The sequence below is a fragment of the Lissotriton vulgaris genome, chromosome 4_1 (assembly GCF_964263255.1).
Source record: "Lissotriton vulgaris chromosome 4_1, aLisVul1.2, whole genome shotgun sequence".
Lineage (NCBI taxonomy): Eukaryota > Metazoa > Chordata > Amphibia > Caudata > Salamandridae > Lissotriton > Lissotriton vulgaris.
The window spans coordinates 1,906,670,129-1,906,688,653 of record NC_141691.1 but is presented as its reverse complement, the minus strand read 5'-3'; the positions used below and the strand labels follow the sequence as shown (position 1 = coordinate 1,906,688,653).

Here is an 18,525-nt window from a genome sequence, read left to right as displayed (position 1 = left end):
AATGCAGTCCTTTTCCAAACAGACTTTAGCAGCTGAAATTTCTGGATGGTAAAATCGAATCCAGCGTTCAGGCAACTGAAAAATCTGGGCGAGGGAGCATCGAGCCCCTCATAGTTGTGCGGGGAGATCAAAAAACCCTCATAGTTGTGCGGGAAGAACGAACCCCTCATAGTTGTGCGGGGAGATCAAACCCCTCATAGTTGTGCTGGAAGATTGAACCCCTCATAGTTGTGCGGGAAGGAATTTCACCTGGATTGCTTTGAAGGTGACCCAACCTGTGTAATCAATAAACTTGCGACAACATGTTGCTCCCAAGAGCTGCCAGTGTCATTTATTATATACAATGCTTGATGTTATAAGCTTGCCATGTACCTACATCCTGCACAGACTGGTAGTAAGAATGCTATGGGCTGAAAGAAGACCCCAGGGTCTGAGATCACAGCATTATTTAGTCATGGTCGGTGATGAGACAGAGTGTCGAGTTTTAAATGTCGACTGGCAGAAATATCGAGTCACAAATATCGTGAGTGAGAAATATCGACAGCAAGAATATTGCGGTCAAGCATATCGACTTAAGGTAAGTAATATCGATTTAAAAAACTACTGAAGTATTTAATATAGTTTGCCAAAATATAGTTGTTAAAAATATCGATTTTTTTATTAGTTATGTATTTTAGTATATATTTTAAATGTTTGTGATGTATTATTTTGTGTAAGATTTTTTTAATGCATGTGTCAATTTTTAGTAGTTGTACATTTTTATTTGTTTGAATTTTGTTTTTTTTGGTTCCGTAGCAGGTTGTGGGTTTACAGGGGAATAGGGTGGGAAGTAATTTTATTATAGTAAATTAATGATTATTTGTTATTTATTAATATTTATTTAATTGAGATGTTATAGTGAAAATGTGTAAATGCATGTATTATTAGATGATTAATAATTGGTTGTTTATTAATATTAATTAACTGGTAATTAATTATGGTAATTGTGTAATTAATTTTATGTGTGTGTTTGGGGTTTATAGGGGTAAAGGATGGCAAGTAATTTATTAATTTGTTTATTATTAACTATTTGTTAATTTGGTTTTAATTAATGTAAATACAAACTAATTATGGTAATTGTGCAATTAATTTTAGGTGACTTGTGGTGTTTATAGGTGTAAAGTGTGGGAAGTAATTTGTGCTTAATTAATTAATATAGTTGTTAGTTAATGTTAATTATTGGATATTTATTTGGGGTAATAGTTTTTTGTGTGTTTTTACTTTTAAAGGGTAAAGGGTGGGTATTAAATAAATGTTATTTACTTTATAATTAGTTTTTTAATAGTAATAGTTTTTAATTTTAAAATAAGTTTTAATTGTGTAATTTATTATTTTACAGTTTAATTTAGGTGTGTGTTGTGAGGATTATAGGGTTAAAGTGTGGGTAGTTAACTAATTGTTAATAATTATGTATTTATTAATAATATTTCTTAATTGATAATTATGTTAATTATGGAGGTATATTTTTTTCAAAATGTAGAAGTGTGTTGTGATTTCTGTGGTGTTATAGAGTAGGAAATACAATACATACATTTATGTAATAATTAATGTTTTTATTTGTAAATATTTTCTAGTTTAGAATATTTATTTTTTGGAAATGTATTTGTAAATGTATTTTATATAATATTTGTAGGTATTTGTTATATGTAATTAATATTATAATATGTTTTCTTTTTATATATTACATATATTGATATTTTAATTTTTAACATATTTATAAATTATTTATTAATTTATTATTATAATAGTATTTTATGATTTTTAAATATTTATTTTGTTATTACTTTTTAACTGACTGGAGTGTGAATAGTAATTGTATACCTTTGCTATCCAACACTTTCCCTATTGTTGCACTAACTGGAGTTGAAATAGTAAATTTCATCCCTCTGCTATCCAACACTTACCCTACTGTTGCACTCACTGGAGTGGGATTAGTAATTTTCACCCCTTCACTATCGAACACTTTCCCTACTGTTGTACTCATTGGAGTTGGAATAGTAATTTCTACCTCTCCGCTATCCAACACTTTCCTACTGGTGCAGTGACTGGAGTTGGAATAGTAAATTTAAACACTGTGTCAGGAGTTGCTTTTACTCATTTTAGGTTGGCTTGGTTGGTATTTTACCAATTCAAAGCTGTAATACTGTGCCTGGAGTGGTAAATGGCTTTTGCCATTTTACAGCTCGACATGGACAGCACTGTGCTAATCCTATGCTTAAAGACCTTCATAGAAAAGCAGACATTTCATTTGAGGTGAACAGATCTAGAGTGTCACTGGTGTTGAGAGTGCTCTAACAGGAGTTGCTTTCCAGCTAAACTTGAGAACTACCCAGAGTTCTCTGCTTCATATATATATATATATATATATATATATATATATATATATATATATATATATATATATATATATATATACATTATTACGTTTGTCTGTTTATATTTTTTTAATTACGTTTCTATGTTTTATTTTGGTAAAATGTACATTAAAATTAATTTATTTTGTTAAAATCAATTTTAATATGTAATATAATTAATATTAATTTTATTTTATTTATATATATACATCAATATTTTGTACATCTATATTTTGTACAACTATATTTTTTAGTCAATATTTTTGTACTTACCTGTTTAAGTACAGGAGTCGATATTTTTGTAGTCTATATTTTTTCATTGATATTTTTTACATCGATGTAGTGTTAGTAAACCGTCATGGTCATCACCCAGACATGGGTATTTAATGATGCCTGATGCAACAACCTGGTGTTTTCAATTGTTACAGCGGACCGTTTTATGGAAGGAGCCTGGACACACAGTCAAAGTCTATTGTTCAGAACTAATCCAGATTATAGTTGCAGTAGTAATTTATGGGGGGTTGGAGGGCGTCAACAGGAAGATTGTTGTGTGATCAGGGAACAAGTCATTAGTGTAGTTGCTGAATAGGCATGCGGCAAAGCTCCTTCACATTATGGTGTTGCCAATGGTACTAATCTTGCACTATTTAAAGTTGAAGAACACGCTCTCAGCCCTTTTTAAGTCGAGCCTAGTGTCAGTGTGCATGCGCTGCTCTGGGAGACTTGTTGTTGTGGAGTATGTAATAGAAGCTCTGCCCACTCTCCGACCATGTTTGTCATTGGATTGTGTCATTGTCCTTTGTAAATGCTGGCTTCTGATTCGTAAATTGACTTGTTAGTCCCTCCTTAGAACCACCCTGATTCGTCTGTAACCTACCATGGCGACTGACTCTTACTTCGGTTGTTACACGGGATGCTTTATTTAATCTGTAAGCACTCTTTTCTTTATTGAGTTTCTCTTACTTGCAGGAACGACGTGCTTTGCTACATTCAGTGCACCATACCCGCTTTATGCCATGCTTGCCTGCCCCACCACGGTTCCGAGATCGCTGTTTTTTATATATTTTTTTGCACGCTGCCACCCGCCATTTCCTTTCGTTCTCATTACTGCCAGATGCCAGAATGCTGAACTTTCAGCCACCCTCACTGTTTCTTGGCACTGTCCTTCATGACCAGCAAGACTTTTGTAGGTCTGAGGTGGGGTCTTAAACATAACAGAGTGTGGTTCAGAGAGATTGGGTGCTGAGTGCAGTGGCTTTCAGTAAAGCCTCAGGTTGGTTCCTGTTATGTGCTCATCTAATGGGTATGAGTGGGTGGCTGGCAGTAGTTAGTCAGGCTGCTTCATATTTCATAACAGAAGCAATCACAAAAGCTGAGCTACCTACATGACTTCTTCCCAGAAGGATGGGTGTGGGATGGGCTAGGTTCAGGAAAGTAACTCAGGCAAGAGACAGGAAATGTTGTTTCCCATATTAGATGGTATAGTTGACATCTGCCAGTGCTAGATACATTGTTTTATGATGCACTATTATTTCAGCTCATGTACACAATGACATTCATTGTGGGTGTCACAGAGAGTGACGTAACTGGGTCAGCGGAAGACCGGATGAGTTTTACGATCCAAAATTCCCAAAATAGGCTAGGCAAGGATTATGGATGACACCAGAGGCCAATTTGAGGGGGCAGAGGTGCATGTTAAGCTAGCCAAGACACTCAAGATTCAAGCCACCATGGTGGTTGAATGGGGATGGTGTGTATAGATTAACATTTAGGACTGGTTGTTTTTACTTAAGTTTGGAATGGCTTAGCTTCATCATATTGGGCATTTCAGCTTAATGAATGCTGGTGGCAGCCTACGATCAGGCGGATACGTTTGCAGCAGCCAATTGGTTGCCTTTGGCGACATTAACTGTGTCACATGATTGCATTAACTATTTTAGAGGTCCAGATGACACCTGGTGTGGTACTGCATGCTATGATTTGGGGGAATTTTGGGAAAGCAAAGTTTTGGGCTTCCTGGATTCTGATTCAATGGTTGATAAAAGTGTGGTATTTTCAGTGGCCCAAGGACAGAGCTAATATATTTTAAATTTAGTAAACTTACTATTATAATCAACATCAATTAATAGCCCACCATAAATGAACAAGTTGCCTTTATTAGTATAGCAATTCCGGAATCTGTGGTTGTTCCCAAAGAATGTCAAATCTTTCTAGTTTCTGAGTAACTGACTGAGTGTGTGCAGTTACAGGTACTCAACGGTAGGTCAGGTTGATCCATGGGTGCACCATGTCTCAATTTGTCACAACAGGTTTGGGTGACGGACCATTCAGTTGCTGCGTTCTACAGGACAGCAATAATCAGCAATGCCCCCTTTCTCTGGCATGGCCCACACAACTATCAAAGGTGCATGCCAGGCTGTTGATAAAATTCTCGACACAGATGTGTTCGGAGTCTGGAATTGCAACCTGCGGGTCAAAACTACGTGGGTGGGTCCTCTTGTGCTGTTGTCGCCACGTCACATTAGCAGCACAAGAGAGGAAGTGATACTGCTTCCTTCTGAAGAACCAACTCCCCTCTTGATATTAAAGAAAAAGTCTCAAACATATACCCCTTATGAAAATATAAGGAAAACAGAGGAATGAAGACCATTCTCTGCTTCTCACACAATGATTGGCAATCTCCCTGTCCAGACATCACCTGCCACTATTCAATCAAGTGAGGGTGATGAACATAAAAGAGAAGTGTGTTTAATAGTTTCGCTACTGCTCATTTTTGTACTTCATCAGGGCCTTAAGTGGGATATATCCTGGAATCTCCCCCATGGAGTCCGGCGATTTACCCTTTTGCTAAGGCAAAATCTACTCCCTTTGAACTGTCTTCTGTCTAAATGGTACGGCCGTTCCGATATTTGCGATTTTTGTAATTCCAATCCCCAGGACGTGTATCATGTCATTTTTGTCTGTCCGGCACTTATGGTATTTAGACGCAAATGGTTAAGACCTATGTGTTTCCAAATGGGTATCCTTACAGCCTTTGATTTTATTGAAGCAATATTTAACCCTCCAAATGAAATGTTTTGCTTTAAATTGTTTCATTATTTTAAAAGTTTCCTGCCGTTATATTGACAAATTGATATCATGTACTTTTCTATGGTATTTTATTGCTTTTAACTGTATGTTAGAATTATTATGTGGACCTCAATTGAGTTCAGTTATCATAAATAAATAAACTTGAAACTTGGAAGAAAAAGTGGGGGTTTCTAAAAGGGTCATGGCTTATGAAGAATAACTAGGTATCCATTCCGAAAGGCATGGCTTGTATGATTTGGGAAGTGGCTTAAAACAAGGAACTAAAATCCTGTCTTTCAGATAGCGCTACCACCCGACCAGTACGTTGGTGCGTTTCTGTGAACTTTGTTATTGCACCCAGACATATCACATCGCAATGGGCATGCACCTAAAAAAGCCAAACATATTGGCTTTGCCAATGCTTGTTAGCAGTATCAGATAATAGAGTAAAACAATGATTGATCTCTCGTAGCCATACATCGAAACTATGATCAATGCGCAAAATAGTACCAAAAAAACCCTATGTCGAGGAAACCTAGTTTACTTTCTCATAGCCTATACAATAAAGTTAGATGTAATATCGGTACAATTACAAGCGTCCTTTTTCCAATCAGCATCAGTATTATCTGAAAAAACACAGCAGTTGCTAACTTTGGGCGTGCGGGTGGCCAGGCATAAAAAGACAGCTTTAGAGCACCAAACATGACAGCAGCTCATCCGGCTGCAGAAGGCGAACTTTATAATTATATGTGAGTAAATGCCAAGACATGTTTTCTTCCTGATATGATTATGCATGGCTCCAGGTAAGGTAGGCTCTGTGCAATCTAAGCACAACAACCCCCTGAGGTGCATTCACATGACAGCATTACACAGCTGTCTGCAAGGCAGGCGTGCAACGATCAAACACGCGATAGATCACATTAGGTGAAACGCAAAACGTCTGTTTTTAAGATGAAAAACACATTGTACCATGAAAAAAAGCTGTGTTTATAGGTGGATTTATCCAATGATATAGTTTGATGTGCAGCTCAGTATTTGTGAAAAGGATTAATTACTTGTGTGCCTGGTGATAACAGTTAAGAGATACAGTGACATATCGAGAAAGTCGTATACAAAGTTTTCTATCTCTGTACTAAAGAGAAAATGTCTCCTTTATGCAAATCAAGGCTCCGTACTACCCAACCCGATTTGTAAAAAGAAATAAGTGCAAGGGCTCGCGACAAGTGATCAGACATTGCCCCTGTGATGCTGCCAATGTTAGTAACAGCACAACTACTAACCATCACACTCCTACAAGTGTGACCATTCGGACTATTTCAGGCCTCTAAAGCTGTAAGAATGGCTTGGGAGGCAGATATGATCTAATAATTACCTGTTATTGTGGTCATCTCCAAATTAACCAGACATCACCACCTTGTGGCAGACTGTCACAAGCGCCGGTGTTGACAATTAAGTGCTGGTGCCAAGCCCCGGAAAGCACCAGCTCAAATTAAGCACTGCCTGCATCATAGAGCAAGGTTATCTGCATTGTAAGAAGGATTGTTTTTGTGCAGGAAGTGTCACCTTCCTGTTCAAAAACAATCCCCAGAGATTTTTCCTCTTTCTATTTCTCTGTGTGCTGCATTTTGCAGCACACATAGAAAGAGGAAAAAACAACAAGAAATAAACATCTTTCTCCTCTTCACACCTCACCTGGGAAGGTGTAGGTTTTTGTCACATTCCCAGGTCTACCACTTCTTGTAAATCTCGGAATGTGTCAAAATCCATGGATGTTGCATGGGAACACAATACACGTCCACTGAAATGACTTCCCAGGACAGAGTAACGCAACATAGGGATTTGCACTGCATTGCATTACTCGAGATACTGCAGCGATTTTCGTTGCGCTGAATTATTCGAGATTTATGATGCCACTCAGGCCATGCAAGGTGAACTTGCGTGGCTTCATAAATCTCGTTTTTTATTTATGTCGCTCTTGCACCACGTTGTGTGGTGCAAGAGTGACGTAAAGGGGCTCATAAATATGCCCCTATGTTCCGAGCCGCAACAGTGTCCTAGAACCCCTTGATCATAGCACCACCTGCCTTGGAATGAGCGTCTCCCATCATCAGTCACCAATGGAGCACCACTTGGAGTAATCAGGTATCATAATAACTAACTCTGGGCCAGCTGTATGACCATTGAATTTTGCAACTCGCAAATTGCGACAAATTGCTAGTCGCAATTTGCGAGTCGCAAAATTCAATGTACAACAGTGTCTCAGACACTGTTTGTGATTGCCATTGGGGTCGCAAATTGCATGCCTCATGAATATTAACGAGGCTGTCACAATTTGCGACCCCATTGGGAATGGCTAGCACTCACAGGCATGGTGGCCTGCTGGTGTCAGCAGACCACCATGTCTGGGACTGCTTTGTCAATAAAGCTGTATTTTTTTTTTTTAAATGCAGCCCATTTTCCCTAAAGGAAAACGGGATGCATTCAAAAATGAAAAATGAAACTTTTTAGTTTCATTTTTTAAGGGCCGTGAATGTTCCCTGGGACCACTATAAGGTCCCCTTCCCGTTTGCAAGTGGCTTACCACCCTTCTGGGAAGGATGGTAAACTGAAAGTGTTTTCCGACCGCAATTGCGGTCGCAAAACTATCATACATTGGGTATGGATTCGCTATTAGGAAGGGACGCCCTTGGCACGCCCCTTCCTAATAGCGACTCGCAAAATAGGGTTAGTACATTGGCCTGACCTTTTTTGTGGCTGCAAAGAGGCTGAAACCCCCTTTGCGACTGCATAAAACGGTCGTACAACTGGCCCTCTGTGCCTTAAAATGTGCATATGTCACATATTTTTTATGTTGTGGCAAAATAAATAAAAAAGAACTAAAGAAACTTGGCGTATACCCAAAATGTACAATTTTCTAGTAGACATGTACCTAACGTGACAACCCACACTCTTCTGGAGAAGGTCGGACTCACTGTACATTAGGCGTGGGGATGAACACTTTTTCCTGGGCTGCATTTAGCTCCCAGTGAACGAATGGGATCAAAGGGGTAAGATGGGGAGGGGAGGCACCTGCGCAACGTTGGCGCTGCACTTTGGTTGAGGAGTCCGGTCAGGAGTGGATACAAATGTGACAGGAGTGGGAGGGGCTGTGAGAGCCTTTCTACAGAGGGGCAGAGATGCCTTAAAAGGGGGGTGGAGAAATCCAGTAACTAGAGGAAGGTGGATGACACAAATTGTGCTGAGGGTTTATTTGGGGTCAGAGAAATACCCTTGGAAGAGCAGTGTTTGGAGTTTGTTTCTAAAGGTGGTGAGGGATGGGAGTCTGACGCACAGGGTGTGAATTATCTGAACACAATATATATCATACACACAAACCAGGGATGCTGCTTAGAGTGAGATGAAGAGCTTGTTTTTTTATTTTTTATATATAGCTCCGGACGCCTTAATTCTGCCTCTTACCTCTCTCCGGCAGGTACTGTGGGAGGACAGGTGGGCACACGCTCGAATCCTTGCTCTGCTGAATCTCTATAAACAACAAAAGGTGAACATCAATCACACACTGTACAGTAGATACGTGACATTGTCTTGTTTACTAAGAGTGTTTCCATGGAGAGAGGAAAGCACAATCGTCTCCTAACCTTAAATGGAAAAGGTACATAATGTTGGGAAATTATTATCGTAAGACTCAGAAAGCATGTTGAGTTGATCATTACAAGCATTTTACAAAAATAGAAAATGTCTGTCAGCTTTGAAATTTCCCGATAAGTTCCTAGGGGCCGATCTAGAGTTTGGTGGAGAGGGTCTTCTGTTGCAAAGGTGATAGAGAACCATCTCCGCCAAACTGACGGTCTGCCCGTCTGACATACTTAAGGGTGGACCCTGACACAGTTAAGGGTGGACCTAAGTATGTCAGCGTTGACGGGTACTCAATCTCCGTCGCTGTCATACTCCTCAGACGGCCCAAAAGATAAAGGGCCATCAGAGGGGTGGCCATTCGACCGCCAACCAATTTAGAGTGGGTGGTCAAATGGGCAGTTTTTACTCTCCATTACTGCTGTGAAAAACGTGACGGCAAGAGACCGTAAAATGTTTAAATGACCCCCACACCATGGGAGAAAATGTTTGACAGAGCCGTCCGTCAAACTTTAACATGTTAGAAGGACGGGGCATGACAACAGTTCCTGTCACTGACTAGGGTTGTCTGCTAAGCCAGCGGAAAACTCTAAATTCCGAGCATGGCACTCTGGCAGGTCGATGGAGTATTTTACTCCGTGGCCCTGATCAGGGCCGGAATGGGAACCACAACCGGCCCTGGCAAAGTGCTCGGGCGCCCTCCCCATCTCTCCCCACTCGGGGGGGGGGGGGGGAGTTGGAGGTGCGTCGAGCTCTTTGCCGGGGCCGGTTTTCGGCCCATTTTGTTACAGGCTGATTTTGCAGCAAAAACGGCGCCGTAACAAAAACGGCCCCCAGGGACCCAAAACCAGCCCCCACTCGTGCGGCGCACCGAGGGACTGCCTGGTGCCCGCTATGGCCAGTCCGGCCCTGGCCTACCCCTGATAGAGTACAAACCGTACTCCAAATTCTAAATCAGGCATTTAGAAAATGGAAGTATGTAACAGCCATCAGCAGCTCCAGAGAGCTGTCCAAAATAAATTTAAATAAAAAATGTCATGATCACATTGTTAAACTGAATGAATGAATACATTTACATAGAGCAGCACTGTAAGGTGAAATATAACATAACTTCTTATATTTTGGAGAAGTGGGTGTATGGAGAAGTCAGAATGGATGGGGATTGAATTCTTTAATAAATGTGAGGAAAAGTGTAAGGGAGTGAGAAATCAGCTTTCCACAGGTTCTCTGAATGAATTAGTTTTAGCCAGGTATTGTGTATTGTTTATTGTTAGAAACGTAAGCAATATTTGTTCTGCTGCACATTGAACAACACGCTGCCCCCTTTTTAACCAGTTACGGCATACATATTTCCAAAATGAACTATTACCACACATCGATCCACAACATCAACCACACTGTTTCGAACTGGATAACAATCAATTACATTTTATCCTTTCCAAATGTCGACCAATAACACCATGCAGAGAAACACAGCAGCAGCTGACTGTTCTCCTCAAATGGATCTTGCTACAAGTCAGATGCATCTTTGTGCACCCCCTCCACACAGGAACACACCATGCAGGTGCTACCGATGCACAACAAACTACCCTGACCACCCGTTTCTCTGCCAGATGGCATTATCCCACCAGTAGTGTTGCAAGGATGCCTTGGGCCTGTTATGCAAAGCACAGAAAATGGCTCCTTTGACTGCTGTTGAGTTAAAAAAACACAGCAATCAGCATGGTTTAATGGGACCCTCATGGATGTGGGCCCCGGTGCCACTGCACCTTCTGCCCCCATGACAGCTACAGCCTCCCACTCGTCAGACTATAGTCCAGGCTCGAGTCTTATCCCATCTAGACTACTGTAATGCCCTCATGCTTGGCTCTAACCTGACAGTGATAAATAGACTACAAAGAGCTCAGAATGCGGGCGCTTGTATTTTGTTTGCACTCCCAAAAACCTGCCATACTTCCCCGATTCTGACGCCTGCATTGGCTGCCGATCAAACAACGTATTCAATTCAAAACTCTGTGCCTAACCCATAGAATTCTGTATGGTGCTGGTCCACAAATTTTGCATGGACTTTGTTCCCTATATGCCCCCACGTGCGCTCTCCGCTCGGCGGACCTATCTCTTGCTGCACAATCAAAATCCGGAGGAGTAGAGCCGGCGGCCGCTCCTTCAGGTACTTGGCCCGAAGCTTTGGAATTCGATCCCCCTAAGGGCTCGGCCCGCCACCACCCACATGCTCTTCTGAAAACAGATTAAAACCTGGTTGTTTTCTTTCATTTAACATATCTTTACTGGCTGTGCTGTTGCTCCTTCTGGCATGTCCACAAGCACTGGGACGCCCCGTTGCTGCGGTAGCCATGCGCTATATAAACAAAATTAACATAACATAACATAACATCCATGCCTTCTACATGGCTGTATTAGACATGAAGTCATAAGATCCAGTGAATAGGCATCTTTGAAAGAGAATCCTTAATATGTATGAAAAAAATGCATGGGTCTAAAGTTTATCTTAGGAACCCATCGCCAGCACTGTTGAATGTTGATGATATTCCAACAATTGTGTCTTCAGGTCACACACTTGACATTCGTTTTGACGTATGTTTTATGTAGGTATGCTCACAACACCAAGTCATGCCCAATAGTGTGCATCACAGTGCTCTGCAGATGAAGAGAAGAGATGTGCTAGGTTTGGACAGAAATCCCAAAACAAATATCCATAAATACTGTACTCAAATATTCCCATTGCAGATAAGGAGTTATAAAGCATGTGTATAGATGAGAAATGCTCTCAAGTGGTCTGGCATCACCCAGGGTGGTTATTCTTTGAGAATATGTTTGGCCTAGCTGCACCTATGATCATTCAGCAAAAAGATATGTTTAAGCAGACATCTCCCCTCTAAGACAAAGGAAGAGGGGAAGTCTGAAAAATAAATCTCTTCAAATCTCACCCCCTTTGATGTCACAGGGCATGGGCAGCACCAGACCAGGTGTCCTTTGCAATAACATCCAAGGCCTCACAATTTCAATATCCTCCACTTATGTCATCCTAATCCTTTCCACAATATGATGAGGAGATTGCAACTGAGCTAGACCTTGTCCTCAGGAGAATCAGACATATGCAGACCTGGTACTTATGCCATATATTCCTCTCAATATTTGGGCAAGTATTGCCAGTCGGTTTCTATGGTTGTATGGTCAGAGGATAATTATACAAATATTTGATCAAATATGGAGCACCCAGCCAAGATTCTAACAAGTGAGGCATTTGACAATCATATGGCCTCAGCCCTCGACTTTGGGGTAGTTTGCAGACAAATTAATTTCAGTGATCGGAGAGAGGTAGTGACAAATAGCCTGCTTTTTAGGCAGCTTTTTCAATGACCCAGGAAGTTAAGGAACAGTTTGAAGCATTCTGTAAATATCTCAAGAATAATATACATGCCTAATCCTTCGAAGAATGCTCAACATGTGCAGACAACTGGAAGCATTCCTACCCCAAGCAATTTTCAAGCCCCCATCCAATGATGATCCTATCCAGACCAGAACATTGTAAGGGGAGTGTATGCAATTAAGTTACTAGGGGGTAAAACCCTAATCAAGCAGCAACCACAACCTCTGTCAGAGTGAGCCACAAGCAAACCCCAAATTAACCTGTGCTCAGCCCTGTAGTAGCTTGGCGCAAAAGCAGTCAAGCTTACCTCAGAGGCAATGTGTAAAGTATTTATGCAGCACTTTATACAGTAATAAAGTGAAAAGATAGATCAAGAAAAGTCCCACATCAATTTAGAAGCATAGAGTAACATTTTATAAATGATTTGAGACCCAGATGAAAAAAATCCAATTAGCAGAGATATGCAATTTTAAATATTAACGTAAAATAGTGCCTAGAAGCTCGAAGTGTCAACTGTGGTTTTCTGGTAGCGCCAGAATTGGAAAAAGTCACAGGTTTAGGCTGACCGGGATGGAGCCTGTGATGGATACAGGTACTAAGGTAGGCCCGCTGAACAAAGTACCTTAAATTGTGGAGTGTTGCCAGTTCCCACAATGAATTATTATTATTATTAATAAAAAAAATTTAGAGCGCGAACAAAGGCCCAAGGGCGTCTCGGCGCTAGAATATCTGCAGAATTTAACCGGTGAGGGGAAGAGTGGGTCTACTGGTTAAAAAGCCAGGTCTTGAGTTGTTTGTGGAAAGACCAGAGTGAATGGCTTGATTTGATCGAGGAAGGCAGTGTGTTCCAGAGTTTGGGGGCTGAAACAAAAAATCTTCTGTCTCCCCATGAAACAGATTTGCTGCGTGGGACCACGAGGTCATTTAGACTGGAGGAACGTAAGGTTCTGGAAGGACAGTAAGGAGTCACATTTTGCGTGAAGAAGGCAGGTCCCATATTGTGCATGGCCTTGAACACTATACAGAGCGCTTTGAATTTTATCCTATTCCTTATGGGTAGCCAGTGTAGCTCTCTGATAGTTGCAGAAGCGGAATGGTATTTGGGGATTCTGCTCAGGAGTCTTGCTGCTGAGTTTTGGATTATTTGCATTTTATTCAAAACTCTTTCTTGTGCATTCAAGAACAGAGCATTGCAGTAATCCAGGGTCGACAGTACCAGTGAGGTGACCAATGTTTTGCCAGCTGATTCGGGAAGGAAGGGGAGGATTTTCTTGATTAGTCTCAGTTTATGAAAAGCGGCGGACGTAATCTGGTTAGCATGAGGGAGAAAGGTGAGACGGTCGTCAAAAATGACTCAGAGATTCCTCACTTTGCTAACAGGCTCAGGGGGAGGGCCCAATGACGCGGGCCACCAACAAGAGGACCAATACGGGGTCAGATGACCAAAGATGACTACTTCCGTCTTGTCGGAATTTAATTTTAGGCAATTGGAAGCCATCCAATTCCCAATTGCCAACATGCCCTGATTGAGATCATTGGCTTTTTTATGACCATCATTCTTAATGGCCAGGACCAACTGAGTGTCATACGCATAGGAGGTAAGGCTCATCCCGTGTGCACGAATGGTATTGGCAAGGTCCGACACGTAGATATTAAAAAGTGTCGGACTAAGGGATGAGCCTTGAGGAACTCCACATGGCAGAGACAATGTGGAAGAATGGAAAGAACCCATTGTAACCACCTGAGTCCTATTGGCCAAAAAGGAGGCCAGCAGTTTCCTGGCGTTGTGTTGGACACCAATGTTTTCGACACGGTCGATCAAAGTAACATGATCGACCGCGTCGAAAGCCGCCGACAGGTCAAGCAGTATAAAAACTGCAGTCCCCCCGGCGTCCCGGATGGATCGAATATCATCCACGGCTTTAATCAGAGCCGTCTCCGTCCCATGATATTGGCGAAAGCCAAACTGGGAGTCGTCGAGAAGATGATGTTCCTCTATAAAGGCCGAAAGTTGTGAATTCAGAGCCTTTTCGGCTGTTTTTGCCAGAATTGGAAGGTTGGCGATAGGTCGATAGCTCTTCAATTCTTCCATGTCAAGATGAGGTTTTTTTAACAATGGTTTGATGAGGGTCTGTTTTAATGTGGCTGGGTAGTTACCTGAAGTGAACATGGAGTTGCAGATGGAAGTGATGACAGGAAGCACCACTTCAATGACCGGGAGTAACACTTTAAGAGGACATGGATCAAGAGCAGAACCCGATTTTATGGTGGATATAATGTCCGCCACCTGAGAACTGGAGATATCTTTGAACTGAGAGAGGGTGGGTCCTGTCCGAGAGGTTGTCGGCGAATTAGAGGGGGAGTTAATATTATTAGCGAAGGCGGAGTAGATATCATTAACTTTGCCATAAAAGAAGTTAGCCAAGTCGTCGCATAGCGACTGAAAGGGTGGAGGGGTTACATTAAAAGAGTAACCAGCTAGCTGCTTAGTAGTTTCGTACAGTGCCTTATTGGAGTTTTTAGCTAGTTCGATTCTGTCGCGGAAGAACTTTTTCTTAGCCTCGCTGATCATGGATTTGTATATAACCAGCGTCTCTTTATACTTGATTTTGGCCTCGGCAGAGTAATCTTTCCGCCAGTGTCTCTCTTTATTCCTACACTGTTGTTTCTGATTTCTTAGAGCCTCTGAATACCAGGGGGCAGCCGGAGCAGATCTATTACGAGATCGTAGTTTAAGAGGGGCCAGATGGGTGGCTGCGGAGCCCACCCACTCATTGAATTGTATAATGGCGATATTGGGATCGGCTGATAGGGATGGGGTAGAATTGGTCAGAAGAGTTTTCAGGCTAGCAGCGTCAATATCGTTCCAGGCCGGAAAAGGCTCACGTGGGATAGAATGTTGTTTAGGAGAGCCGGAATCATGAAGTGTCAGCGATGCCAAAATGACATAATGATCTGACCAGGTGAGGGGGAGGATTTGGGAAACATGTAGCTCCACTAAATTAGTGAAGATGCCGTCCAAAATATGGCCCCCTTCATGTGTGGAGGATTTGACCATCAGTGGAAGACCAAAGATGGACATATCAGCTAAGAGAGTAGCTGTGTCCTTGTCCTCGGTTTTATCAAAATGAAAATTGAAGTCGCCAAGGACAGTTAGGGAGCTGTCCAGGGCTAAGGATTCCAGGATAGTCCTGAGATCCGAGATAAATCCGATCCTTGACCCCGGGGGTCGGTATAATAGAATCCCTTTAAAATTAAAGGATGGAGTCAATTTGATGGAGAATTGTAAGGCCTCACATGATGGAAGAGAATTTGGATTGGTTTTGGCAGTAAATGCATCACGTAGAATGATTGCAATTCCACCACCTTTCTTACGTTGTCTGTCCAATCTGTGGATAGAGAAGCCTTTGGGAACTGCGATCACTAGATCTGGATCGAACGAACTGTCCATCCAGGTTTCGGTCAGGAATAAAATGTCAAGTTCTTTGTCCTCAATCAAATCAGCTATGTCCTGTCAGTGTTTACCGAGCGACCGAACATTAATGAGGGCCATAACGTGCGATTTTTGAGGATTAGAGTTAATGGTGAAAGAGGGCTTAAACAAGAAGGGTATAGAGGATTTACAGCTGGGGCAGATGTGGGCAAAATCTCGTGCAAGGAGCAAAGGGTCAAGTACAGAGCATGACTGATGATGAGAAGGTCGCAGCTGCAGGAGCATACTTGAAGTGTATGACCCTCTTGTACTCTGGGGAGCTGAACCAGGGGGGGGGGGGGGTGGCCCTGGGCCCGGTCCAGGCGCAGACGGGCTTGCCTTTGGCGCGCCTTCGGCGGGCCGCCGGTGCGCCCGCTGCGCCCGCCCGACGGGCGGGTCTGTTGTTTTTATCCATGATTTGGGGGGAGTGGGAGGAGGGTGGGAGGAGCGATCACCTAGACCGGCAGCCTTCCCCTACCCAAGATGGCGGCTAAAGTGGCTGGACTAGGTTGTCAGCGCCTAATAACGGCGGCGCTGTGTCAGGCAGGTCGGGGAAAGCCTTGGGTGAAGCAGATCTCACACCAAGGTGGGGATAAATGATTTAAAAGCTGCAGGCTAAAATATATACAGATTTTAAAAAACGAGTTATTATTAATCAATCACTCGCGCTGTTCACAAAGATGCACAAGAGAGTGCTGAGATCCCCCGGCTTCCGCCTCAGGGGTCGATTAAGCAGAATCCACGAGAGAAGTAGGAGACGCCCTTAAGTATCCTGGGAGGGCGGGAGGAGCGATCACCTAGACCAGCAGCCTTCCCCTACCCAAGGTGGCGGCTAAAGTGGCTGGACTAGGTTGTCAGCGCCTAATAACGGCGGCGCTGTGTCAGGCAGGTCGGGGAAAGCCTTGGGTGAAGCAGATCTCACACCAAGGTGGGGATAAATTATTTAAAAGCTGCAGGCTAAAATATATACAGATTTTAAAAAACAAGTTATTATTAATCAATCACTCGCGCTGTTCACAAAGATGCACAAGAGAGTGCTGAGATCCCCCGGCTTCCGCCTCAGGGGTCGATTAAGCAGAATCCACGAGAGAAGTAGGAGACGCCCTTAAGTATCCTAGGAGGGCGGGAGGAGCGATCACCTAGACCGGCAGCCTTCCCCTACCCAAGATGGCGGCTAAAGTGGCTGGACTAGGTTGTCAGCGCCTAATAACGGCGGCGCTGTGTCAGGCAGGTCGGGGAAAGCCTTGGGTGAAGCAGATCTCACACCAAGGTGGGGATAAATGATTTAAAAGCTGCAGGCTAAAATAAATACAGATTTTAAAAAACGAGTTATTATTAATCAATCACTCGCGCTGTTCACAAAGATGCACAAGAGAGTGCTGAGATCCCCCGGCTTCCGCCTCAGGGGTCGATTAAGCAGAATCCACGAGAGAAGTAGGAGACACCCTTAAGTATCCTGGGAGGGCGGGAGGAGCGATCACCTAGACCGGCAGCCTTCCCCTACCCAAGATGGCGGCTGAAGTGGCTGGACTAGGTTGTCAGCGCCTAATAACGGCGGGGCTGTGTCAGGCAGGTCGGGGAAAAACCTTGGATGAAGCAGATCTCACACCAAGGTGGGGATAAATGATTTAAAAACTGCAGGCTAAAATATATACAGATTTTTAAAAACGAGTTATTATTAATCAATCACTCGCGCTGTTCACAAAGATGCACAAGAGAGTGCTGAGATCCCCCGGCTTCCGCCTCAGGGGTTGATTAAGCAGAATCCACGAGGGAAGTAGGAGACGCCCTTAAGTATCCTGGGAGGGCGGGAGGAGCGATCACCTCGACCGGCAGCCTTCCCCTACCCAAGATGGCGGCTAAAGTGGCTGGACTAGGTTGTCAGCGCCTAATAACGGCGGCGCTGTGTCAGGCAGGTCGGGGAAAGCCTTGGGTGAAGCAGATCTCACACCAAGGTGGGGATAAATGATTTAAAAGCTGCAGGCTAAAATATATACAGATTTTAAAAAACAAGTTATTATTAATCAATCACTCGCGCTGTTCACAAAGATGCACAAGAGAGTGCTGAGATCCCCCGGCTTCCGCCTCAGGGGTCGATTAAGCAGAATCCACGAGGGAAGTAGGAGACGCCCTTAAGTATCCTGGGAGGGCGGGAGGAGCGATCACCTAGACCGGCAGCCTTCCCCTACCCAAGATGGCGGCTAAAGTGGCTGGACTAGGTTGTCGGCGCCTAATAACGGCGGTGCTGTGTCAGGCAGGTCGGGGAAAGCCTTGGGTAAAGCAGATCTCACACCAAGGTGGGGATAAATGATTTAAAAGCTGCAGGCTAAAATATATACAGATTTAAAAAAACGAGTTATTATTAAGCAATCACCCGCGCTGTTCACAAAGATGCACAAGAGAGTGCTGAGATCCCCCGGCTTCCGCCTCAGGGGTCGATTAGGCAGAATATGCGAAATGGCAGCTGCTGTTCTGAACAAGCAGCAGGGCTGTGGTGTGGGTCTTACTTCATTGAGAGAATGCAGTCAAAAGACCAATGACAAGTATGCATCATGCAGCCACTATTC

At 43.0% G+C, this 18,525-nt stretch overlaps 1 protein-coding gene across 1 annotated transcript in view; it reads right to left on the bottom strand.

Moving 5' to 3' along the window:
* The window catches only part of TG (thyroglobulin), a 711,260-nt gene that overhangs the window by 374,897 nt on the left and 317,838 nt on the right, over positions 1-18,525 (bottom strand). The window contains exon 35 of the mRNA XM_086966244.1: positions 8,922-8,987. Coding sequence (XP_086822370.1) covers positions 8,922-8,987 — 66 coding nt within the window. The remainder of the gene's footprint in view (positions 1-8,921; positions 8,988-18,525) is intronic.